General features: G+C 45.2%; 1 protein-coding gene and 1 long non-coding RNA gene across 2 annotated transcripts; one reads left to right on the top strand and one right to left on the bottom strand.

Moving 5' to 3' along the window:
- Mis18a (MIS18 kinetochore protein A) lies at positions 1–19,967 on the bottom strand. The gene is made up of 5 exons (XM_032900457.1): positions 19,640–19,967; positions 16,997–17,063; positions 12,428–12,550; positions 1,422–1,515; positions 1–708 (listed from the first exon to the last, which is right to left on the bottom strand). The coding sequence occupies exons 1-5, from the start codon at positions 19,944–19,946 to the stop codon at positions 628–630; spliced, it is 672 nt and encodes a 223-aa protein (XP_032756348.1). The 5' UTR covers positions 19,947–19,967; the 3' UTR covers positions 1–627.
- Positions 19,968–20,924: 957 nt separating this feature from the next.
- Positions 20,925–22,419, top strand: LOC116899008. Its single transcript, XR_004387681.1, has 2 exons — positions 20,925–21,010; positions 21,831–22,419. It is a non-coding gene; the product is annotated as an uncharacterized LOC116899008 (long non-coding RNA).
- The last annotated feature ends 3,483 nt before the right edge of the window (positions 22,420–25,902 follow it).

Genomic DNA, 25,902 nt, shown 5'->3' with positions numbered 1-25,902 from the left:
TGAATGTTCAAGCACTTCCAAAATCTTTATTCTCTTATTATAAAAATTAATGCATTCCTTATAAAAGTATTGCATTATAGAAAATCAAAATCTAATACATTCCACTAAGAGCTTACCACAGAGATTGCGCTTGGGTAGGTAAGTATCCTCCAGACACTTTAAGCAGGAAGTAGCACACAGCAAAATGGGGGTCTCATGGCACAATGGTACTTTATTCTACACAAATCCAAATCATTCTAACAAGTCAACTGACAGCTTTTTCAGAGAGGCTTAACACTAACTTTCAAGGGTATTTTACAAAGTAGATGGGAAAAACAAGATTTTTCTCTCTATTCTTAAATAGTCAAAGTATTTAAAGTAACAAAGTATTTAAAAGATCGAAAAATACACACATACATACATACACACACACATACATACACACACATACACATATTTAATAGAAAAAGAAGACAGGAAATCACCCCAGTTTTTTATATTAAAATTAAAACATCCAAATCCCATTCCAGCATGTATCCTGAACTGGCTCTAAAGTTCACATACGGACACCAGTTGCCTCTTCTCCTACAGTAAGGGCAGAGGAACAGCAGTTAGGAACAGGGTGGCCATGGCGGGCACGGAGCCAGCTCAGCTGTACCGGCCGGCCTTGGACAGCTTTGATTCCACCTCCCACAGCTTCGCCTGCATGACTGTCAGGACGTCCTCCATCTACCACATTGAAAAGGCGGGGAGAAATACAAGTGTGAGCATGATTCATTACTCAGAGTTTAATGATTAGAATAAGCCATGCCACTCTGAATGCTATGTGTGACATAATCATGTTTGCTCTACCAAACTCGTTATCAGAGTGACTGTCACATCCTGATAATCTTATTAGCTTTAGTCACAGACCACCATACAGTCACACATGCATTCGCCATCTTGCCAGTGTCAGGAAATATTAGTACTCAGCAGTGAGCTGTGTATACCAGCCCAGCCAATTCGCCTGAGGCCACAGATAGCTCAGCAGGTACCGGCACCTGAGGCCGAGCCTGACAACCTGGATTCAATCCTGAGACCTGACTGGGGATCGGACACACTCTTCCAACCTCCACAGGCACCACGCATGCAGATGGTGCCCATGCAGACATGTAGGCAAAATACGCAAATACAGACACATGAGAAAGAATGAAAACAATTTAAATATTGATGGCTCAGGGTGCATTTCTGCTTTAGAACGTGCGCTGTCTTGGTTCTCGGTGTGGGATGTGCTCAGTGTTGATACATCCCACAGCTCACAGCCCAGCTCCCTAACAGGCCATGAGACTTTCTCACCATGAAAGTGCTAAGAGGAAAAACCAGTGACATCATGGGGTCATGTGCAGGGGTCATTTTATCACTTCGGAAAATCGTTCAAAGGCATAAATTTAGAGTAAAATTACCTGCTTTATAGACTTCTCTATTTCAACTCTGCTTTCAAGATTGAAAAATTCCTCTTCTGACACGATTTGCTGTTCAGAGGACCCTAAGGTATAACTGAGGTATAGTACATTACAGAGTTAAGTAAGAAAAGGAATAAACATCAAATTTATAGTAGTTCACAATGCCAGCTCTAAGTCCATTACTCTGAGCACCAAATAACTAAGCACAGCCGTTGTCTATGGAGACCGGAGGAGGCCAAAGTCCATAAGCTCACCCCTCCCTGGGGTGGCTTTGGGCAGACGGCCCCACATACTCACTTTCTATTAGAAATAGTTCACTACTGGACTAAGCCTCCTCCTCTTCCTCCTCAGGTAGTCAGGTGGCAAAATACCATGACAGCTGGAGACCCAAGGACAAGCAGAGCAAACCTAAGAGACCACTGCTTGCTTGACACGACTTTCCAGAGACAGGAAATGTGTCTATTTCACATTTGTGGAACAGACAGACCCTGAGTATCAGGATCTGAACAACCTCAGGGTTAGACGGGCAGTGGCGGTTACGAGCATTTGCCACTCCTATAGGAGCTGAGTTCACTTGGCTCCCAGCACCCACGTGGCAGGCAGCTCACCCTCCCTAACTCCAGCTCTGGGGTCTGATGGCCTTTTCTGACCTCACACGTGGCACACACGTATATACACAGGCAAAACACCCACGAACACAAAAGTAAGAAAAGTTTTAAGAAGTAAGAGTCAGACAACCTCAATTTGTGTTTTACACAGCTCTCTAGGGTTATGGGGGATGATCGTTTGAATGAGTATTACAAATTTATTTTTAAAAAAAAGCGGCAGCAGCCTGGCCCATGAACTACCTCATCAATCTCCACATGAGGAGGGACACGCTCCTTCCCACTTCTCCTCCTCATACAGTGACTTCATGCCATCTTGTCAGTAAGTGTCCGGGGCTGAGATGCTCAGCAGCACTGGCTGCTCTCCTGGTGGCTCTAGATCAGTTCCCAGCACCCACAGGGCAGCTCACAATGGCCTAATTCTGCCCCCGGAGATCCAATGCTCACTTCTGCTCCACGGGCACTGCACACAGGCAGTGCACAGACATGCGTACAGGCAAACACCAATACACATAAGATGATAAAGAAATAATAAGTCTTCTTTTGGAAAACCTATGGTTTATATTCCTGGGGAAAAAAGCATAGTAAACAAAACCATAGACAGTGATTAATCCTCTTTAGAAAAAAAGGAATAAACTGGAAAAAATTGATTTAAAAAAATTTAAACTGTAAATAAATGTTATACCAGGCAAACACTTCTATAATAAATTCAGACCCCTCAGCATGGGTTTATACCCTGTCCCATAAGGTAACAAGGATCCTAAATTCAATTCTTAAGGAGAAAAATAACTTCAATATTGTGATCTTCTACGCAAAAATATTTTACATTTTTTTCTTTTATACTGATAGTATCATTTTAAATTTTTTTTAGCCTGGCATCCTAGCCCCTCAAAGGTTGAGGCAGGAGGATCATTGAGTTCAAGGCTAGCAAGGGACAGAGAGTGAGACCTCCACCTCGACCTTAAAATGAGAAAAAGAGGTGGGAGAGATACCTTACCGCCTGGTCAGGTGGGCACTCCTGAGGCTGCAGAGCAGAAGAGACCACCAACACTGCCCACCCCTGCCCACATCCCTGGCCCAAGAGGAAACTGTATAAGGCCTCTGGGCTCCCGTGGGAGAGGGCCCAGGTGAGGCAGGAGCCCTGCCTGAGACACCGCCGGAACCTGAAGGAAACAGACCGGATAAACAGTTCTCTGCACCCAAATCCCGTGGGAGGGAGAGCTAAACCTTCAGAGAGGCAGACACGCCTGCGAAACCAGAAGAGACTGCTCTCTACACACATTACTGATTCCAGAGGAAAACACCGGAGGCCATCTGGAACCCTGGTGCACGGAGGCTCCCGGAAGGGGCGGCGAGATCTTCCTGGGTGCTGCCACCTGAGAGCCTGTGGGCAGCACCCCATGAGCTAACTTGAGCCTCGGGACCACAGGTAAGACCAACTTTTCTGCTGCAAGTGACCTGCCTGGTGAACTCAAGACACAGGCCCACAGGAACAGCTGAAGACCTGTAGAGGGGAAAAACTACACGCACGAAAGCAGAACACTCTGTCCCCAATACTGGCAGAAAGAAAACAGTAAAACAGGTCTACAGCACTCCTGACACACAGGCTTATAGGACAATCTAGCCACTGTCAGAAATAGCAGAACAAAGTAACACTAGAGATAATCTGATGGCGAGAGGCAAGCGCAGGAACCCAAGCAACAGAAACCAAGACTACATGACATCATCGGAACCCAATTCTCCCACCAAAACAAACATGGAATATCCAAACACACCAGAAAAGCAAGATCTAGTTTCAAAATCATATTTGATCATGATGCTGTAGGACTTCAAGAAAGATGTGAAGAACTCCCTTAGAGAAACACAGGACAACATTAATAAACAAGTAGAAGCCTACAGAGAGGAATCGCAAAAATCCCTGAAAGAATTCCAGGAAAACACAATCAAACAGTTGAAGGAATTAAAAATGGAAATAGAAGCAATCAAGAAAGAACACATGGAAATAACCCTGGATATAGAAAACCAAAAGAAGAGACAAGGAGCTGTAGATACAAGCTTCACCAACAGAATACAAGAGATGGAAGAGAGAATCTCAGGAGCAGAAGATTCCATAGAAATCATTGACTCAACTGTCAAAGATAATGTAAAGGAAAAAGCTACTGGTCCAAAAACATACAGGAAATCCAGGACTCAATGAGAAGATCAAACCTAAGGATAATAGGTATAGAAGAGAGTGAAGACTCCCAGCTCAAAGGACCAGTAAATATCTTCAACAAAATCATAGAAGAAAACTTCCCTAACCTAAAAAAGAGATACCCATAGGCATACAAGAAGCCTACAGAACTCCAAATAGATTGACCAGAAAAGAAACACCTCCGTCACATAATAGTCAAAACACCAAACGACAAAAAAATAAAGAAAGAATATTAAAAGCAGTAAGGGAAAAAGGTCAAGTAACATATAAAGGCAGACCTATCAGAATCACACCAGACTTCTCGCCAGAAACTATGAAGGCCAGAAGATCCTGGACTGATGTCATACAGACCCTAAGAGAACACAAATGCCAGCCCAGGCTACTGTATCCTGCAAAACTCTCAATTAACATAGATGGAGAAACCAAGATATTCCATGACAAAACCAAATTTACACAATATCTTTCTACAAATCCAGCACTACAAAGGATAATAAATGGTAAAGCCCAACATAAGGAGGCAAGCTATACCCAAGAAGAGGCAAGAAACTAATCGCCTTGGCAACAAAACAAAGAGGAGAAAAGCACACAAACACAACCTCACATCCAAATATGAATATAACAGGAAGCAATAATCACTATTCCTTAATATCTCTCAACATCAATGGCCTCAACTCCCAATAAAAAGACATAGATTAACAAACTGATACGAACGAGGACCCTGCATTCTGCTGCCTACAGGAAACACACCTCAGAGACAAAGACAGACACTACCTCAGAGTGAAAGGCTGGGAAACAACTTTCCAAGCAAATGGTCAGAAGAAGCAAGCTGGAGTAGCCATTCTAATATCAAATAAAATCAATTTCCAACTAAAAGTCATCAAAAAAGATAAGGAAGGACACTTTATATTCATCAAAGGAAAAATCCACCAAGATGAACTCTCAATCCTAAATATCTATGCCCCAAATACAAGGGCACCTACATACGTAAAAGAAACCTTACTAAAGCTCAAAACACACATTGCACCTCACACAATAATAGTGGGAGATTTCAACACCCCACTCTCATCAATGGACAGATCATGGAAACAGAAATTAAACAGAGACGTAGACAGACTAAGAGAAGTCATGAGCCAAATGGACTTAACGGATATTTATAGAACGTTCTACCCTAAAGCAAAAGGATATACCTTCTTCTCAGCTCCTCATGGTACTTTCTCCAAAATTGACCATATAATTGGTCAAAAAACAGGCCTCAACAGATACAGAAAGATAGAAATAATCCCATGCGTGCTATCGGACCACCACGGCCTAAAGCTGGTCTTCAATAACAATAAGGGAAGAATGCCCACATATACGTGGAAACTGAACAATGCTCTACTCAATGATAACCTGGTCAAGGAAGAAATAAAGAAAGAAATTAAAAACTTTTTAGAATTTAATGAAAATGAAGGTACAACATACCCAAACTTATGGGACACAATGAAAGCTGTGCTAAGAGGAAAACCTATAGCGCTTGAGTGCCTGCAGAAAGAAACAGGAAAGAGCATATGTCAGCAGCTTGACAGCACACCTAAAAGCTCTAGAACAAAAAGAAGCAAATACACCCAGGAGGAGTAGAAGGCAGGAAATAATCAAACTCAGAGCTGAAATCAACCAAGTAGAAACAAAAAGGACCATAGAAAGAATCAACAGAACCAAAAGTTGGTTCTTTGAGAAAATCAACAAGATAGATAAACCCCTAGCCAGACTAACGAGAGGACACAGAGAGTGTGTCCAAATTAACAAAATCAGAAATGAAAAGGGAGACATAACTACAGATTCAGAGGAAATTCAAAAAATCATCAGATCTTACTATAAAAGCCTATATTCAACAAAACTTGAAAATCTACAGGAAATGGACAATTTCCTAGATAGATACCAGGTACCGAAGTTAAATCAGGAACAGATAAACCAGTTAAACAACCCCATAACTCCTAAGGAAATAGAAGCAGTCATTAAAGGTCTCCCAACCAAAAAGAGCCCAGGTCCAGACGGGTTTAGTGCAGAATTCTATCAGACCTTCATAGGAGACCTCATACCAATAGTATCCAAACTATTCCACAAAATTGAAACAGATGGAGCACTACCGAATTCCTTCTATGAAGCCACAATTACTCTTATACCTAAACCACACAAAGACCCAACAAAGAAAGAGAACTTCAAACCAATTTCCCTTATGAACATTGACGCAAAAATACTCAACAAAATTCTGGCAAACCAATCCAAGAGCACATCAAAACAATCATCCACCATGATCAAGTAGGCTTCATCCCAGGCATGCAGGGATGGTTTAATATACGGAAAACCATCAACGTGATCCATTATATAAACAAACTGAAAGAACAAAACCACATGATCATTTCATTAGATGCTGAGAAAGCATTTGACAAAATTCAACACCCCTTCATGATAAAAGTCCTGGAAAGAATAGGAATACAAGGCCCATACCTAAACATAGTAAAAGCCATATACAGCAAACCAGTTGCTAACATTAAACTAAATGGAGAGAAACTTGAAGCAATCCCACTAAAATCAGGGACTAGACAAGGCTGCCCACTCTCTCCCTACTTATTCAATATAGTTCTTGAAGTTCTAGCCAGAGCAATCAGACAACAAAAGGAGATCAAGGGGATACAGATCGGAAAAGAAGAAGTCAAAATATCACTATTTGCAGATGATATGATAGTATATTTAAGTGATGCCAAAAGTTCCACCAGAGAACTACTAAAGCTGATAAACAACTTCAGCAAAGTGGCTGGGTATAAAATTAACTCAAATAAATCAGTAGCCTTCCTCTACACAAAAGAGAAACAAGCCGAGAAAGAAATTAGGGAAACGACACCCTTCATAATAGACCCAAATAATATAAAATACCTCGTGTGACTTTAACCAAGCAAGTAAAAGATCTGTACAATAAGAACTTCAAGACACTGAAGAAAGAAATTGAAGAAGACCTCAGAAGGTGGAAAGATCTCCCATGCTCATGGATTGGCAGGATTAATATAGTAAAATGGCCATTTTACCAAAAAGCGATCTACAGATTCAATGCAATCCCCATCAAAAATACCAATCCAATTCTTCAAAGAGTTAGACAGAACAATTTGCAAATTCATCTGAATAACAAAACCCAGGATAGCTAAAACTATCCTCAACAATAAAAGGACTTCAGGGGAATCACTATCCCTGAACTCAAGCAGTATTACAGAGCAATAGTGATAAAAACTGCATGGTATTGGTACAGAGACAGACAGATAGACCAATGGAACAGAATTGAAGACCCAGAAATGAATCCACACACCTATGGTCACTTGATTTTTGACAAAGGAGCCAAATCCATCCAATGGAAAAAAGATAGCATTTTCAGCAAATGGTGCTGGTTCAACTGGAGGTCAACATGTAGAAGAATGCAGATCGATCCATGCTTATCACCCTGTACAAAGCTTAAGTCCAAGTGGATCAAGGACCTCCACATCAAACCAGACACACTCAAACTAATAGAAGAAAACTAGGGAAGCATCTGGAACACATGGGCACTGGAAAAATTTCCTGAACAAAACACCAATGGCTTATGTTCTAAGATCAAGAATCGACAAATGGGATCTCATAAAACTGCAAAGCTTCTGCAAGGCAAAGGACACTGTGGTTAGGACAAAACGGCAACCAACAGATTGGGAAAAGATCTTTACCAATCCTACAACAGATAGAGGCCTTATATCCAAAATATACAAAGAACTCAAAAAGTTAGACCAAGAGGGAGACAAATAACCCTATTAAAAAATGGGGTTCAGAGCTAAACAAAGAATTCACAGCTGAGGAATGCCGAATGGCTGAGAAACACCTAAAGAAATGTTCAACATCTTTAGTCATCAGGGAAATGCAAATCAAAACAACCCTGAGATTTCACCTCACACCAGTGAGAATGGCTAAGATCAAAAACTCAGGTGACAGCAAATGCTGGCGAGGATGTGGAGAAAGAGGAACACTCCTCCATTGTTGGTGGGATTGCAGACTGGTACAACCATTCTGGAAATCAGTCTGGAGGTTCCTCAGAAAATTGGACATTAAACTGCCTGAGGATCCAGCTATCCCTCTCTTGGGCATATACCCAAAAGATGCCCCAACATATAAAAAAGACACGTGCTCCACTATGTTCATCGCAGCCTTATTTATAATAGCCAGAAGCTGGAAAGAACCCAGATGCCCTTCAACAGAGGAATGGATACAGAAAATGTGGTATATCTACACAATGGAATATTACTCAGCTATCAAAAACAACGAGTTTATGAAATTTGTAGGCAAATGGTTGGAACTGGAAAATATCATCCTGAGTGAGCTAACCCAATCACAGAAAGACATACATGGTATGCACTCATTGATAAGTGGCTATTAGCCCAAATGCCTGAATTACCCTAGATGCCTAGAACAAATGAAACTCAAGACGGATGATCAAAATGTGAATGCTTCACTCCTTCTTTAAAAGGGGAACAAGAATACCCTTGGCAGGGAAGATAGAGGCAAAGATTAAAACAGAGACTGAAGGAACATCCATTCAGAGCCTGCCCCACATGTGGCCCATATATATACAGCCACCCAATTAGACAAGATGGATGAAGCAAAGAAGTGCAGAAGTGTAGATCGCCTCCTGAGAGACACAGCCAGAATACAGCAAATACAGAGGCTAATGTCAGCAGCAAACCTCTGAACTGAGAATAGGACCCCGTTGAAGGAATCAGAGAAAGAACTGAAGAGCTTGAAGGGGCTCGAGACCCTATATGTACAACAATGCCAAGCCACCAGAGCTTCCAGGGACTAAGCCACTACCTAAAGACTATACATGGACTGACCCTGGACTCTGACCTCATAGGTAGCAATGAATATCCTAGTAAGAGCACCAGTGGAAGGGGAAGCCCTGGGTCCTGCTAAGAATGAACCCCCAGTGAACTAGACTGTCGGGGGGAGGGCAGCAATGGGGGGAGGGTGGGGAGGGGAACACCCATAAGGAAGGGGGGGAGGGCAGGGGATGTTTGCCCGGAAACCGGGAAAGGGAATAACACTCGAAATGTATATAAGAAATATTCAAGTTAATAAAAAAAAATAAATAAATAAATAAATAAATAAATAAATAAATAAATAAATAAAAAAATGAGAAAAAGAAGCTGTGAATCCCACCTCTCTCCTTCCTGACTGAAGGTGCAGTGTGACCAGCTGCCTCCAGCTCTGTGAACACCCTGTCCACCCTGCACCCTCAGGCTGTGAACACCCTGTCCACCCTGCACCCTCAGGTTGTGAACACTCTGTCCACCCTGCACCCTCAGGCTGTGAACACCCTGTCCACCCTGCACCCTCAGGTTGTGAACACCCTGTCCACCCTGCACCCTCAGGCTGTGAACACCCTCTCCACCCTGCACCCTCAGGCTGTGAACACCCTGTCCACCCTGCACCCTCAGGTTGTGAACACCCTGTCCACCCTGCACCCTCAGGCTGTGAACACCCTCTGTGGCTCTGTGAACACCCTGTCCACCCTGCACCCTCAGGCTCTGTGAACACCCTCTCCACCCTGCACCCTCAGGCTCTGTGAACACCCTGTCCACCCTGCACCCTCAGGCTCTGTGAACACCCTGTCCACCCTGCACCCTCAGGCTGTGAACACCCTGTCCACCCTGCACCCTCAGGCTCTGTGAACACCCTCTCCACCCTGCACCCCCAGGCTCTGTGAACACCCCTCTCCACCCTGCACCCCTCAGGCTCTGTGAACACCCTGTCCACCCTGCACCCCAGGCTGTGAACACCCTGTCCACCCTGCACCCCCAGGCTCTGTGAACACCCTGTCCACCCCTGCACCCTCAGGCTCTGTGAACACCTGTCCACCCCTGCACCCCTCAGGCTGTGAACACCCCTGTCCACCCTGCACCCCCAGGCTCTGTGTACACCCTCTCCACCCTGCACCCCTCAGGCTCTGTGAACACCCTCTCCACCCTGCACCCTCAGGCTCTGTGAACACCCTGTCCACCCTGCACCCTCAGGCTGTGAACACCCTGTCCACCCTGCACCCTCAGGCTCTGTGAACACCCTCTCCACCCTGCACCCTCAGGCTCTGTGAACACCCTCTCCACCCTGCACCCTCAGGCTCTGTGAACACCCTGTCCACCCTGCACCCTCAGGCTGTGAACACCCTGTCCACCCTGCACCCTCAGGCTCTGTGAACACCCTGTCCACCCTGCACCCTCAGGCTCTGTGAACACCCTGTCCACCCTGCACCCTCAGGCTGTGAACACCCTGTCCACCCTGCACCCTCAGGCTCTGTGAACACCCTCTCCACCCTGCACCCTCAGGCTCTGTGAACACCCTGTCCACCCTGCACCCTCAGGCTGTGAACACCCTGTCCACCCTGCACCCTCAGGCTCTGTGAACACCCTCTCCACCTTGCACCCCAAAGGCTGAGCCAAAGAAACCACTCCTTCTTTAAAAATAAAAACAGTGTCAGCAGGTATGGTGCACAGCATTACTTCCAGCACTTGGGAGGTGGAGGCAGGGACAGAGGCGGAGAGGAAGGTGGATATCTGAGTTGAAGACTAGCCTGGTCTACACAGCAAGTTCAGGCAAGCCAGGACTATATAGTAAGACCCTGTCTCAAAACAAAACAAAACAAAACAAAACAAAACAAAACAGAGAGGGATTTGCTCCAATCCCACTGGATTAAAATTCTGTCTTCCATTTTATCATTATTTACTGTTAGAGAAGATCTTGCTGGGTAACCAGGGTTGGCCTCACCCCCGCTCAGCCTCCGGAGGGTGAGCACTCATGGCTGAGATGCCCTCTCCTTTACAGACATGTGCACCCTCAGTTCGCTGTCGCTGACCCTGATGAGCAGCTCACAGGTTAAGGGATCACCTGTCCAGGACCCAGCCTGCTAATCAAACATGGACCCAGACACACACGTATGCTGTTGTAATATGGAGCACTGCTTGCTTAGTGATTCTTTCATGTGAACTGGTTTATAGATTACAAAATTTTTACTTAAACTTGCTGGTTTCAAAAGGTGACAAATATAATTAAAAATTACAGTTCCTTATTACAGTAAATAACTGAACTCATATTCTAGTCTTCTAGAATATCAAAGGAACTCCTTCAGTAACAGATTCCTCATGCCATTCTTTTTGGGAGTTAGAGTGGTTCTATGACGGTCTCATGGATCTCCAGGCCAACTCTCTGTGTAGCTTCAAGTCCCAATCCTCCTGCCTCCACCTCCCAAGGGCTGAGATCCCAATGTGCACCACCACACTCAGTTTATACAGTGCTGGGCCCCGAACCCAGGGTTTTATACATGCTAGGCAAACATTCTACCCACTGAGCTATATCCCCAGCCCCTCTTCAGGAACTTTGAAGGCAATGGTTCTTAACCTCCCTTTGGAGGTCAAACAATCCTTTCACATAAACATCCTGCATAACGGATATTTACGTTACAATTCACAGCAGTAGAAAAATTATAGTCATGAAGTAACAACGAAAATCATTTTATGGTTGGAGGTCATCACAACATTAGGAACTGTATTAAAGGGTCAAAGCACTAGAAAGGTTGAGAACCACTGTTCTAGGAAGTTCATAATGGGGACAGGAAAGTATGCACAGTACATACTGGTCCACACAGTTGCTTAAAAACACCTCGCCAGGCAAACTTATACACGCAATCCCAGACCTGCAAAGCAGAAGTATTTGCTTCAAGGAGATCTTAACTTTGAAGTCAGCTAAGAGTCTGTACTGGAACGGTGGTGCATGCCTTTAGTGCCAGCACTCAAGAGGCAGAGGCAGGCAGATCTCTGAGTGTGAGGCCAGCCTGGTCTACAGAGCCAGGGCTACAAAGAAAAACCTTATCTCACAAAACAAAAACCAAAAAAGTAAAATAAATTATAAATAAACAAAAACTTCAATTGATTTTTACTTAAAAAAAAAAGGGGTGGCGGGGGGTCACTCATGTTCTCCTATAATCTGTCTGTCTTTTCCAATACCAAATAAATTAGACCCAAAGTCGGGTCCAGGGTGACCACTGGCTTTTCGGCCAGAACCCTAGAGTGCGGACACAGTACAGTGCTGCTGTTCTCACACAGCTCTGCATACCTAGTTCTACGAGAGAGAACCAGTCAGAGGCAGCACTTATCTATTACACCTACCTTTCAACGGCTTCAACGCTGAGGCAGAACAAGTCCCTCTTGTAATCCAGGTTCTTGGGAGTGCATCTGTACACATAGCCAAGGCTGAGGGAGCAGCCTGAACAGTACAACGTCTCCAGGATGCTGCAACAGAGAAACGCCACCACTCAGGGGAGAGCAGCAGTCCCTAAGATAGGAGTCCTCCCTGCTAAAATCCATGAGCTGGGGCTAGCAAGATGGCTCAGGTAAAGGTGCTTGCTGACAACGACAACCTGACAACCTGATTCGATCTCAGGACCCATATAGTGAAACTCTGACCTCCATAGACAGACAGACAGACACACATTCTCACACACACACACACACACACACACACACACACACACACACACAGTGACTTAAAGAAGTAAAAATGAACTTAAACTAAGTAAGGTCCATAAACACCTAGGTAGTTGAGGTAGACAGGGGCTACTGCGACCACTGCTGCTGCTGTTGTTCTGTTGTTCTTGGGACACGGTCTCCTCTGTAGCCCAGCCCTCCTACCCCATCCTCCCATGGCAAGTGCTGGTGTGACAAGACTGCATCACCACACACAGCTTCACTCTGACATATTAAGTCACGTAGATGAGGAGAAAAGAACAAAGGCAGGAAGACTGCAAAACTGCAAGCACAGCTCTAGGCCACACTACCATGGACAACAAATGATAAGAAATGTAAACAAATGCCAAGGCAGGGTTTCCCAGGACACAGAGTCCTTGATCTGGGATTAAGACAAACTATTTAAAATCTGGAAAAGCAACAGAAAGATTCCAAATATCCTGTTCTTATAGTTGGGCTGCCTTGTCTGGCCTCAGTGGGAGAGGATGCACCTAGCCCTGCAAAGACTTGATGTGCCATGGTGGCAGGAATATATAGGGGAGACCCCCACCCACTCAAAGAAGGGGAGGGGAGAATGGGGGAAGGATTGTGGGAGGGGGTGACTAGGAGGGTGGCAGTGAGCAGGATGTAAAATAGATAGGTAGATGATAGATAGATAAATAGATAGATAGATAGATAGATAGATAGATAGATAGATAGATAGATAGATAGATAGATAGAAAGAAAAATAAAGATGCATATAAAAGTCCAAATCCAAACAAGATTCCATATATCTTTTACAAAGCCCAACCCATCATTAATATTCTAGGTAGGAAAACAGGCAGTTTTTCTCTGTAATGACAGAGAACAAACATTTCAGGTGTCTGGTGTAAGCATTAGCCCTGTACTGTATCAACAGAACCAGTCTGACTCGCAGACCAGGCACGGCGGTATACACCTTTTATCCCAGCGTTAGGGAGACAGGAGGATCTCTAAGCATGAGGCTGGCCTGGTTCATCCAGCAAGCCCCACTACAGGCAGGGCTACACATGGAAACCCTGTCTTCAAAACCAAGAGACAAACAAACAAAAATATGCCCTGCCACATGCCAGTCTGCAGCTCTGCTGCTGTAGTGGGCAGGCAGGTGTGCAGACTAAGAAATGTTCTGCAGAGCGGGGCGATGATGCCACAGGCGAGATCAGCTGTGACAAGTTCCTGGCTGATTCCTGATCCTTCTGCCTCCGACCTTCCGAGTGCTGGGATTATAGGTGTGTGTCATCACGACCGGGGAGGTAACTCAGTTGCTGACTGCATCTGCTGTCTTGGTTAGACCTGCCTTGTTTCCTTACACCGTACTTTGACATAAACACTTTACCATCAACTAGAGCTAGGTCAACACAGGCGACTCACAGCATTTTACTTCAGTTTCCATTATTTCTCTGCACAACTGTCCCCGTCTTCTCAGCTCCTGTTCCACAGACTTGGCTCTCCCTCTGTGCCCACTCACATATTTAAAATGTCCTTACAGTCAGTCCAATGTCTCCCAAAAGCCTTTAAATAGAGTATTTAAATTACCATTCTGTAAGAAAATTACAGTCCCAACATTTACCAAATTATTACTGGATTTTTAGTCTACTCTTAATTAAAGTACTGAAATGTACACCACAATGGATTAATATTTCCAAGTACTTTAATTCCTCCTTAATAGGGGACCTTATCACTAAGTACTGTTCTTGCCACTGAAGAGCCAGACAAAGCAGTGTATACATGCTGGGGTCAGGAAATGGGTCAGTGCCTAAGAGCAGAACCACTCTTGCAGAGCACCGAGTGGGGTTCCCAGAATCTACATAGCGGCTCATACTGCCATAACTCCAACTTCAAGGGATCTGTCTGTCCTAGCGTTTCTATTGTACCCATAATCAAAGCAACTTAGGGAAGAAAAGGGTTATCAGGCTTACACCTCCACATCATAGTCCATCACTGAATGAAGTCAGGACAGGAACTCAAACAAGACAGGAGCCTGGAGGCAGGAACCGATGCAGAGGCCATGGAGGGTGCTGCTTACTGGCTTGTTCCCTATCTCTTGCTCAGCCTGCTTTCTTACAGAATCTACCATGGGCTGGCCCCTCCCCCATGGATCGATAATTAGGAAAATGCCCTACATTCTTGCCTACAACATCTTATGGAGGCTTTTCTTAACTGAGGTTCCCTCCTCCTCCTTAGCTAGAGTTAAGCTAACATAAACTAGCCAGTACATGTTCTTCATCACAGTCCACACTAACCCAGAGCCTAGAATACCCTTGGGGAACAGTCGGGAGTAGATGGCCACTATCATTGGGCCTAATTCAGCCCATCACTGAACAAGACTGAGAAGCAATACCAGGCACTATAAAGCGACTTTAAACAAGAACTGGCTCAATCCTCAGAGCCTAGGTAAAGGATAGAAATCAGAAAAACAGAGACAGTACTGCTAGCTCTACAGCCCGCCTCTGATGCCCGTCCTATGCCTTGATTGACCACAGCAATGAGTCAGCCAGATGTTCAGTAAAAAGGACCTTGAAAAATGCATAAGCATCCCAAAACAATACAGTATTCCGCAGGGCCCTAGTGAAGCCCAAGGCAATTTAAGGCACTACAAATGATGGGTGTAGGTAATGCAGGTAAAGAGCTCAAATCTAGATGGCTGACTTCTCAAAAAGCAGTTCCCTTCTCAACTTGAAGCTGACTTAATGGGAACATAGTGGGTACAAAACAGTGGACCTGACCCACATGGAGGAGGTGACGTTGAAAGACTCAAGCTGGGAAACAGAGAGAGAACGCCTCAGAGGCAGGAAGGCAAATGCCAACAGCCCTGTAAGAGGTACTGAATCAGCGCTCTAGCCAGAGGAGCTCTCCTGGGGCTTACTGTCCTTGGTCACAAAATGAAACATCATCTGAAGCTGAGATTTCTGGGGCTGGAGAGATGGCTCAATGGTTAGGAGCACTGGCTGCTCTTGCAGAGAACCAGGTTCAATTCCCAGTACCCACACTGCAGCTCACAACTGTCTGTAACTCCCAAGGCTCCATTGCCCTCTTCTGACCTTCGTGGGCACCAGACACACACATGGTGAACTTACGTACATAGTTCCAAAACACCCACATATTTAAAAATATATGAAGTTGAGATTTTCTTTTTTTTTTTTTTTGGTTCTTTTTTTCGGAGCTGGGGACCGAACCCAGGGCCTTGCGCTTCCTAGGCAAGCGCTCTACCACTGAGCTAAATCCCCAACCCCGAAGTTGAGATTTTCAAACTGTAATCATCTACCTGCCAGCAGCATAATCTGTCACACCCACATCATCTTTATCTGTATCGATGTGATTTGCCTTCCGGTTTCTCTAACACTTTATCTGAATGGGATATTTGAATATTACTAAAACCATTATTAAAACCTTCAAGTCAGTGCCACCTCTTGCTTCTCTGAGTACAACCTGAATTAGTCTCTCCACCTCAGCAAGACACAGCTCCTATCTGGGGTAGCAGATAGAAAAGGCAGAAATTTCTACTCAGTGTGCTGAGGACAGCACTGGTCAGACACTAGGCGTCAGCCATGACAAGTTCTCTGTGCCCTCGGCCCCAGCAGGGACCACACGGAACCTAGGACTGTTGTGTCCGGTCTGCACACCCGAGTCAGGTGTGGGTGGGGCTCTGTGTTCGTATTTTCTGTCTGTGTCAACACGAGGAAAAGGCAGGCAGCACTGGAGCAGGACATTTTCAGCTTGGAGATTTTACGATAGATATTTTCTACATTTATTTTCCATCTTCTTTGGCACCAAACTCAAAGCCCTAAAGTCAGCGTTAGATACATCTTCAAAATCTTAGAAACTGCCACTTTCCTACCTAAAGGGGCTATCACCGAGCTGGAGAGATGGCTCAGTGGTTAAGAGCACTGACTGCTCTTCCAGAGGTCCTGAGTTCAATTCCCAGCAACCACATGGTGGCTCCCAACCATCTGTAATGGGATCTGACACCCTCTTCTGTTATGTCTGAAGACAGCTACAGTGTACTTCTATATAAGAAATAAATTTTAAAAGGGTGTGGGGAGGCTAGCACCACCAAATAATAGATTCTTACTTCTTTTAAATGCATTCAATTACCATGAAAAGTTATATTCCAAGCAATCTCACAGAATGGCAGAAGACTTTTCCTTAAAATTAAAATTTTCTCTGACATACTCACACAAAGGCCTCACTTACCAACCATCTTCATCTCTGCACTTGGACAGTTTCTGTTCCTTATCCACAGAGACGTTAGAGGAGACGCCTGGAAAGAGAGTCGCAAGGCTTCGTTAGTGTGTTTGTTGTAACACATCTGCAGACAGGAACTTTAACTTATATTTTAGAACTCAGAAGACTAAAGCGCCCAAAGAGTGGTGGGGAATGGGGTGCATGTGGTCCAACACTAACGGGACAGGGGCCTTCAGGGAGAAGAGGTGGGACAAGAGTTATTTCACATCCTTCTCTGAAAACCAGTGGGATTAATAAATGAACAATGTTACCCAGGGAAGAGCAGTGGTAGGGCTTGGCCTGTGAGTATCACAAACTGTAAACTACAACCAAAAGTTGCCAGAGAGAGTGCAAGTGGGCCCAAGAGCAAGTCGGACGAGGGAGGTCACCACTGCGCCTCCAGATTCCAACAGAGCTCCTTTCTCTACAAGTAAAGGGTCCCAGTCTGACATCCTGTGTTTGGACACATCGCAGCTGGACCAGGAACACGGTACCAAACATTCCAGAGGGAAATGAAGAAGCGCTGTCAGAGAGTGGGACGGCCAGGGCAAACTCCTGACTTCACCGTCTTCCGCGGTGCCTTAGCTAAGCAAGCCCCATGCCCACAAATGTGGTTTCTCAAAGGAGAAGCTGGGATGTATCCCATGAGTTTGGTTCTTTCGGCTCTGGGTATGGTGAGAGCAAGCCCTGGAGAGTTGCTGTGGTGACACAGCTACAGTGGTGCTAGTCTTCCTCTGTGCTTGTTCCAGAAGAGCTGAATCCTGTCACTCCTCGCTCAGCAGTAGACCCCCATTGTTTCACCATAGCCTAAAGTCCCTTCATTCCCTGGTCCCTTTCTAAGGTTTGTCTTTATTCCACACTTTGGCCACATTGACCTGGAACCCTTTTTACTACCTGAACACCGCCCCCCCCTGGGGTGGGGGACACTCAGCATTTGCATATAAAGGTAACAAAAAGACATTTTCCAGCACCCAAACTTGACATTTCCTTGGGGACACTTGTGATAATTAAACAACTCAAGAATGGGAAATTATAAACTGTAAAATTTTATTCATTTCTGAGTGTTTTGTCTGTATGCATGTGTGCACCAAGTACACGGGGTGGTGCCTGTGGCAGCAGACGCCCTGTATTGCAGTAACCTACGGTTGTAAACCACCATGCAGGGCTGGGAACTGAACCCTGGCCCTTTGCAAGGGCTCTTTACCACTGAGTCATCTCTCTAACCCCTAATTTTTTTTAATATGTTAACAAAACTAGTGGGGTTCGGAAATTAATTTATAGAACATTATAAGGGCTGGAGAGATGGCTCAGAGGTTAAGAGCACTGGCTGCTCTTTCAGAAGTCCTGAGTTTAATTCCCAGCAACCACAGCACGGCTCATAATCATCTGTAACAAGATCTGGTGTGCAGGCACACATGCAGGCAGAATACTGGATATATAATAATAAATACTTAATAAATAAATCTTAAAATAAGTAAAGCTAAATCACCATGTTGTGGCTATAAATAAAGTGTTAAGTGTTGAGCGAGATATAGGGGTGCACATCTGTAATCTGCACTACTTAGAAAGCTGAGGTTAGATCATTAGTTCAAAGCCATCCTCGGAAACAGTAAGAGCCCCATTATAAAACAGAAAAAAATAATTAAAAATTGTAAATGTCCAAGCGCAAGGCCCTGGGTTCGGTCCCCAGCTCCGAAAAAAAGAAAAAAGAAAAAAAAATTGTAAATGTCATAAATGTGAACGAAGGTAAATAAAACACTCCAACTAGGGCAAGAGGGAAAAGAAATTAATCTGGAAGGTCATTTTTTAAAAAGCTTTTACACCCTTCTGCATTGTTTAATAGGTGCAAAGGGGTAATTCCAGTGAATGGAATTATCTTTTTGCTCCTACTGTTTAAAAGACTCAGTAAAAAGTACTAACATGGGGATAAATAGAATTATCTAATCCACACAGGTTAAATTTTTAAAACCTAACAACAGTATTAATGCACACAGAAAGCAAGATAGAAAAGCTACAAAAACGGGGGATTAAAAATTAAAGACTTAACATGTTATTTCTTTTAAAGCCATTAAAAACTACTATGTCAAAAATCTCAACCCAATTTTAGGCTACCCTAATTAATGGTGGCAATGCTTGAGTCAAACTAAACTCTATCAAGAAGTTCATCCAGTAAAGAAATCGCCTAATCCTGTGGCCATATACCATACATACACTTATCGTCCCCGTTATCCCATGTATTAGCCCTCAATTTGGAGACTGAGGCAAAAGCCTTTGAACAGATTGCCCAAGGGCACTAAACTAAGTCCAGCAGCGGCGGCCTACAAAGTACCCAAAGCAGCTGACAGAATCCGTTAGATGTGAAAACACTCCCCTGAAGGAAGCACCTTGCTAAAAACGCTTGGATATTTCTTTCTGAATAACGTTCAGGATGATGCTCAACCGCTCCCCTTCTGGGGATGGAAGACCCCAGAAAAAGCCCTGTTACTCGTGAGCCACCCACAGGAATGCCCCTGCCACGGTTTGCTGGGACAGCTCACGCCCCCCACCCAACCCCCCCCTCCCCGCAGCACCCTCACGCAGGAAGGCGGTCCCACGGCCCCGGCCCAAACTGACTGCGCAACAGGATGCAGTTGGTGTCCTCCTGGCTAGCCACCCAGGTGAGCGAGTCGCCCAGCGGCCGGCGACAGCGCGTACACAGGAACACCAGTGGGTTCTCCGCCGCGGCAGCCTTCTCCTCACGCCTCTCCAGCAGTGTCCTCGACGCGTCTGCGTTCGACATGCTCGCCCACTTCTGCAGCCGCCAATGGCGACTGGAATCTTCCGACAGCCGCTTCTCCAGCAGCGAAGACTCGCTCCGCTTGCCCTGGTGGTTACACGAACTAGAGGTAGAGCAGGGTTCCAGAGAAAATGTACCAGCCATGACAGACGAATTTGCCGCGCCCCGGAGCCTCACGGGAAATAGCACAGCTGCGCATGCGCAAGGAGCAAGAGGCGGGCACCGCCCGAGGAGGGGGTGAGGCCCGAAGTAGGGCCTAAGGCGCATGCTCACTATCTGGCTGGAGCGAGCTGAGCTCATTGCGCCTGCGTCCTAGCGTCTTCCTAAGCAAAGGCAGGTGAATTAGCTTGTTGGAGGTCCTTCCGCCGCCGTTGAGAAAGTTAAGGGCTTCGAATTAAACAAGCAACCGCTCACCTAGTCCTTCCACATTATTAATGGACATGCCGGTGCTGGGTAAGAAGATCTGGAAAGCAGGCCCACCTCCATGGAATTCCAAGTGGTGTATTGCTAGCCACATCCCTGATTCTAGTCTGTCTGCTCCCGGAGACCCGCTTGCCTAGATCCAGAAAAATCAGGGATCGATGGCGAGCCAAAGACACCCCCTGCCTCAAAGACCCAGCATTACGCAGGCTTGCACTGCAAGGGAAAAGTACGAGAAGCTGGAGGGGACAGCATTACTGTGGTTACAAAGTGGGCGCGTGTCACTCACTCTGTCTGGGTGACTCTGGTACAGTAGGGGCGGGAAGGACGGTCAGTCATCAGAAAGTCAACCTGTGACTTCAGAAGACCACAGGCTAAAGGGAAGGCTGGCAGAGAGCCGAGGGACGCCACCACGGACAGCCTGGATGCAGATGTAAGAAACAACACGCAAAGACCACCGTATTTTCCCCCAAGTCACACTTCGCAGTTCGCTTCGTTAAACTTCAGCATACGCAACCACCTGTTTTCGTATCTCGGGCCCCTAGTAAAAAGTTTCGAATCCTAAACCTTCGAGTTGACTGACCGAGGTGGTAAAGGGCCGGAAACTGGAAAGGCGACTTTGCCTTCTCTAAGTGTGATTTTAACTTTTTGTTTCTTTTGATTCATTTTTGTCCAGGCTGTCCTGGAATTCATTATGTAGCCCACCCACGGCGATCCTCCTGCATCAGCCTCCCACGTGCTAGGATTACAAGCCAGCCTTGAGTCTTGATTCTTCACAGGATTAAATGGTCAGTAACCTCCTGGACTATTAACTGAGCAATGGGATGTGTGTGAGGATACCATAACGGCATTAATTAGCTTCCAAGTAGGAGAAAATGCATCAAATAATTTAGGATTTGTCTACCCATAGAGTTGTTTTCTCTCTACTGCTCTTGAAGGTGCTGCCTGTGTCCCATGCACAATGCAGCCTATGTGAGTTGTGCACGTTGCATAATATCTTTGGAATTCAGTGGGCAGTTGTTTGGCTCAGACTTTGGGATTCTATGGTCAATGCTTAAAATTCTGTAGTGGTATATCCCTGTACAGAAGTCCTTTATCCTCAGAGAACACATCCTGTTTTGTAAAAAACACAGCTCTCACCTCAAAGTGGCTGAGAGAGAGTGTATGCCGGAGCCAAACATGAGTGGCTGTGGCCCAAGAACAAACAGATTCAGGTGTCCCCAAATCCCATGTTCCAATGTGGCATCAGTTTTAATTGTGAGGGAGCACAATAAAGGAACCACCTAAATGGCTGTTCAAGGACTAATGGGGAAGGTTTTATTTGTAGATAGAAAGAAAATATGCAGAGGCATCCGGAAGAGTCCAGAGCACAGAGGAAAAGCAGACTGGGTATGGCCAGGGCTGTCTGCAGAAGAAGGGATATGTGTGAGAGATGGGGGGCAGAGGAGACAGGGAAACGTTGCTGTTTTGTTGAGAACAGGCAAGTTAGGAGGAGGAGGAGGAACAGGCCTGGGCACCCTAGGGTAGAGAAGAAAGAAAGTGGGAAAGGCCAGGACTGGAGGCCAGCATGGAAGCAACCACAGGAGAGCTCTGTGTTCCTTCTGCCAGAGGCAAGGAAATGACAAGTCCTCTCGGACCTATATTTAACCTCCAAGAACCCTGCGGTCCTGCCTGAGGCATGCCAAGACTGAACAGAGCAAAGAGCACCAGAAACCAACAGACTTTTCAGATTCCCTGGAAGGTACCTCAGCAGGCAGATTACAGGAAAGCAATGGGAACACTCTGCCGAAGACCTGGTGCCATCAGGACAGACCCTCGGCATTTGGGTCAGAGGCCGGGGATCTGTTCGTACACATCAAAGGATTTACTGAACAGTCGCAAGGCTGTGGTTTCATACAGGGAGGGGAGGTTTTTGGGTAAAGGTTACCCAAATTAACTGGGCTCTGAACCTCCAACCTCTCCACGTCACTGAACCTCCGATCCCTCAATTAGCCTGTATAGTCTCCAAGTCTTTCCAGGGATTTCCCTTCAAAGTCCCAAGATCCCCAGTAGATGCAGGAAGAGCAGTCATTACTAAACACTCTAGAATCCATGTTTTGTTTTGCTGAACTAGGTGTGGGAGGGGAAGGGAAGGAAAAGACGGGAGAGAGAATGAATAAAAGAAGTAGGAGACAAAAACAAACGGATGAGACCTTGAGCATTTGGCTGGACAGATTGTGGATTCATTTTTATTTACACTTATTTAAGGGAGAGCATGAAGGTGTCAGAGGACAACTCGAAGCCTTGTTTTCTTCCTGGGGATCGAACTCGGGCTGCTCATGAGTGCCTTTACCCTCTAAGCCACCACATCAGCCTGAGCTATAGATTCTCAGGACCGCACTGGCAGCTGAGGAAAAAGCAAGAAGTTAATAACCACTGATTACACTCACCTTCTTAAAAATTGTCCTCAGAGGCAGGGTGTTCTTTAAATAGTGCGTCTTCTCTCTTCCCATGATCTCCTAGTCCTCAACCGAACCTTGGGTCTCCAGAATGTTAGAAACAAGTAGGGGGTGCGGGTGGGGTGGGATGGAAAGATGGCTCAGCAGTTAAGAGCACTGGCTTGGTCTTCCAAAGGTCCTGAGTTCAATTCCCAGCAACCACATGGTGTCTCACAACCGATCTATAATGGGATCTGGTGCCCTCTCCTGGCCAGACATAGTATGCATAATAAATCAATCTTTAAAAGGTAGGGAGAACATGTGCTTTTCAGAAAAACTGTAGCAGAATGAAACTGAGAAACCCACACATCCTCATCAGTGTTTTTCATTCTGAAAGGAAAAGCCAGAGACCACAGGGCCCAAAGCAACTGGCAGAGGAAGAGAGCCCGGATTGTTAAATATTGAGCACATACAAGAGCGGCTGGCTTACCTCACAGGAACACCTAGAAAAGAACAATGTTGCCGTCCAGATCTTACCATTTTAAAGAGAAACAATGCTGGTAGTCAAGTTCTTGGAGGTAAACCTATCTTTGTTATCTCAAAGCATCGACCTGCCAGGAAGATTAGTTTAAATATTAGCCAAAAGGTAAGAGGAGATGTTTTAATTTGTTCCCCTGCCCCAGTTCTTTAAATCAAGACTATTGTCACACCAATAAGTTCACCTTAACAATTAGTAATCCATTAGATGGAAAACTTCAAACTGATCTACTTAAATTATGTTCAATTAGAAAGGAAGATCTATAATTCATATCTATAGTAACTATAATATCTATAATATATCTACATATCGTATTTATATCTATAATAACTCAGTTTAAAATACCTAGACAGAGATGAAATCCTTTCCTACACCCCACCGGACCTGATAAGTTCAACACAAGCACTTAACTACTTCTATAAACTTATATAAACCTGAGTTTTAGGGAAGCCCCAAAGCGTCTGAAAAGCTTTCTTGAGCCAGGAGCCCTGGTCCCTACCCCAAGTTTTGGCGTATACCCCAAAGGCAGGATGCCCTGTGGCTTGTTCTCACTTCTGAAGTTTGCCATAGGAAAGGTTTCAAGTCACACACACACAGTGCTATCATGCCACACCTTCGAGAAGAACGGAACTCATGAGGAGTAATTTCTCGGGACTTGGGAAATGGGTCAGTCAGCAAAGTGTTTGCCGTACAAGAATGGGATGAGAAACCGAGTCTGAGCCTCAAGCCTCAATCTTTAAAAACCAAAGCCCAGGCAGCACTAAAGGGACATGGGTTCTGGGGTTGAACTCAGGTTCCCATGCTCTTCAGGCAGACAACAATTTTCGAGTGGAGCCAACTCCCTAACAAAAAAGGCCGCACAGCCATCAAATTATTCAAAGTCACATAAGTGTTTTTTAAAGTTATGTTCCTTACAGAAAGGTTCTAAATGGAGAAAAGAGTTTACAGCTTCAATAAAACCAAAATATTGACATTAGCAAAATGCCACTTATTAATCAAATATAAATTTTTCTGGACTTTTTTGTTGTTCTTGTTTAAGATTTAGTATATGTAAGTACACTGTTGCCGTCTTCAGACACACCAGAAGAGGGCATCGGATCTCATTACAGATAGTTGTGAGCCACTGTGCGGTTGCTCAGATTTGAACTCAGGACCTCTGGAAGAGCAGCCAGTGCTCTTAACCACTGAGCCATCTCTCCAGCCAAAATGTGTAGCCCAGGCTGGCCTCGAACTCATGATCCTCCTGCCTCTGCCTCCTTCAGCAAATCCTACCAGTGTGCACCACCACAACCAGTTGGACTTATTTTTAAAATAAATATTACCAAATGAAGACTTGGGAGACAGAGGCTATGGTGAAGGCCTGCTAGCTCAGACAAGCAGAGAAAGCACCCAGCTGACCTTCCTTCTCCACCAACAGGTTCCAGAAGGGAAAAACTCCTCTCTACACTGTCTTAGATACCCTTAGATTCAAAGATCCTCCCTCTCCTCCCTGGGTTTTCCTGTGTTCACTTCCTGTCAACTGATTGCTCCGCCTCTTGACCTATCATTGACCTTATTTAACTCTTGTTTACAGAAAGCTCTTGGGTTAAAGGTGAGTGCTAGGGCTGAGCCACACCACAACAAGAAACAGGTTTTTTTTCCAGTTCACAAACTAGGAGTTCACGACATGATCAAATACCCTGCAACATGGACTTCCTCAGATTTCTTAGTAATGTTCCTGTCTCCTCTTCCAAGATCCAACCCAGAATGCCATGGTTCTGTAAGGAGTCTGTCTCTTTTATCTACATCAATCTTTGGCATGTCCTCAGCTTCCCTTCCCAGCATGGACTCCTCTGAAAGATACCAGGAAGTCATTTTGTAGGACACCCTCAATGTAGCTTGTAAATGTAAATGTCGCTTTTATTTCCTCAGATGAAGGGATGAGACGAGAGCCATACCCAAGCTCTACAAATATATGGTGGCTTGCCCTGAGCCCAGGGCATTTCTATCTAACTATCCCTAAGCCTACACCTGGAAGCTTCTTGCCTCCATGCAGTCTAATCTTCTGCAAGCCTGGACCTTGAAGGCTTCAGCTTCCAGCCTTCATCTGTTGACCCAGGTCTAGGATGTCTCAGGCTCCAAGACTTACTGCCAAATATCTCTAGTTCCTTCTGAGCACTTGCTGGCTGGTTCAATTGAGCTGTTCTGACTCAAATTCCTCTCCAAGCTGACTGACTCAAACTGTCTCCTCTCAGCTCCTGACTGAATTGCTCTGCTTGGAAAACCTGCCTCTGAACTCCACAAAACCGACCTGCTTTGAACACAACTTCTCTGTTCTGAGTTGAACTGATCTCAACTGCACTAAACTGAACTGCCCAGACTGAATTGAATTCAGTTGACTCTCTCTCCCTCACTGCTTTTTTAAGTAGCCTCTCTTTCCTGTCTGTTCTGTGAGAGTTGGGCATATCCTATCTCTGACTCATTCTATCAAATCTTTCTCTGATTCAACACTTTGTCTGCCCCTCAATTAGACATCATTGTTTAGGATTAAAGGTGTGTACCAAAGGCCTGTCTGTATTCCAGCCAGAGGGATCAAAGGTGTGTATTAAGGGCATGTCTGTATTCTAGCTGGATCATATCTTTGGATGTGATCCCTTACCAGAGCAACCATGTTGCTGGAATAAAAGTCATGTACAAGAATTACTGGGGCCATGGACCTAACAAGAGCACCACAGAGGTGATGTAT

The sequence above is a fragment of the Rattus rattus genome, chromosome 4 (genome assembly GCF_011064425.1).
Source record: "Rattus rattus isolate New Zealand chromosome 4, Rrattus_CSIRO_v1, whole genome shotgun sequence".
Lineage (NCBI taxonomy): Eukaryota > Metazoa > Chordata > Mammalia > Rodentia > Muridae > Rattus > Rattus rattus.
This window is presented reverse-complemented; position numbering and strand designations above follow the sequence as displayed.

Bases quoted from the DNA above. Each gene is read 5' to 3' on its own strand.
- Mis18a (XM_032900457.1), bottom strand. From the start codon at position 19,946: ATGGCTGGTACATTTTCTCTGGAACCCTGCTCTACCTCTAGTTCGTGT. The intron at 12,551-16,996 runs GTAAGTGAGGCC...TCTCTGTTGCAG, and splicing joins TGCAGAGATGAAGATGGTTG to CATCCTGGAGACGTTGTACT. The intron at 709-1,421 runs GTAATTTTACTC...TCAATGTGGTAG, and splicing joins TAGAGAAGTCTATAAAGCAG to ATGGAGGACGTCCTGACAGT.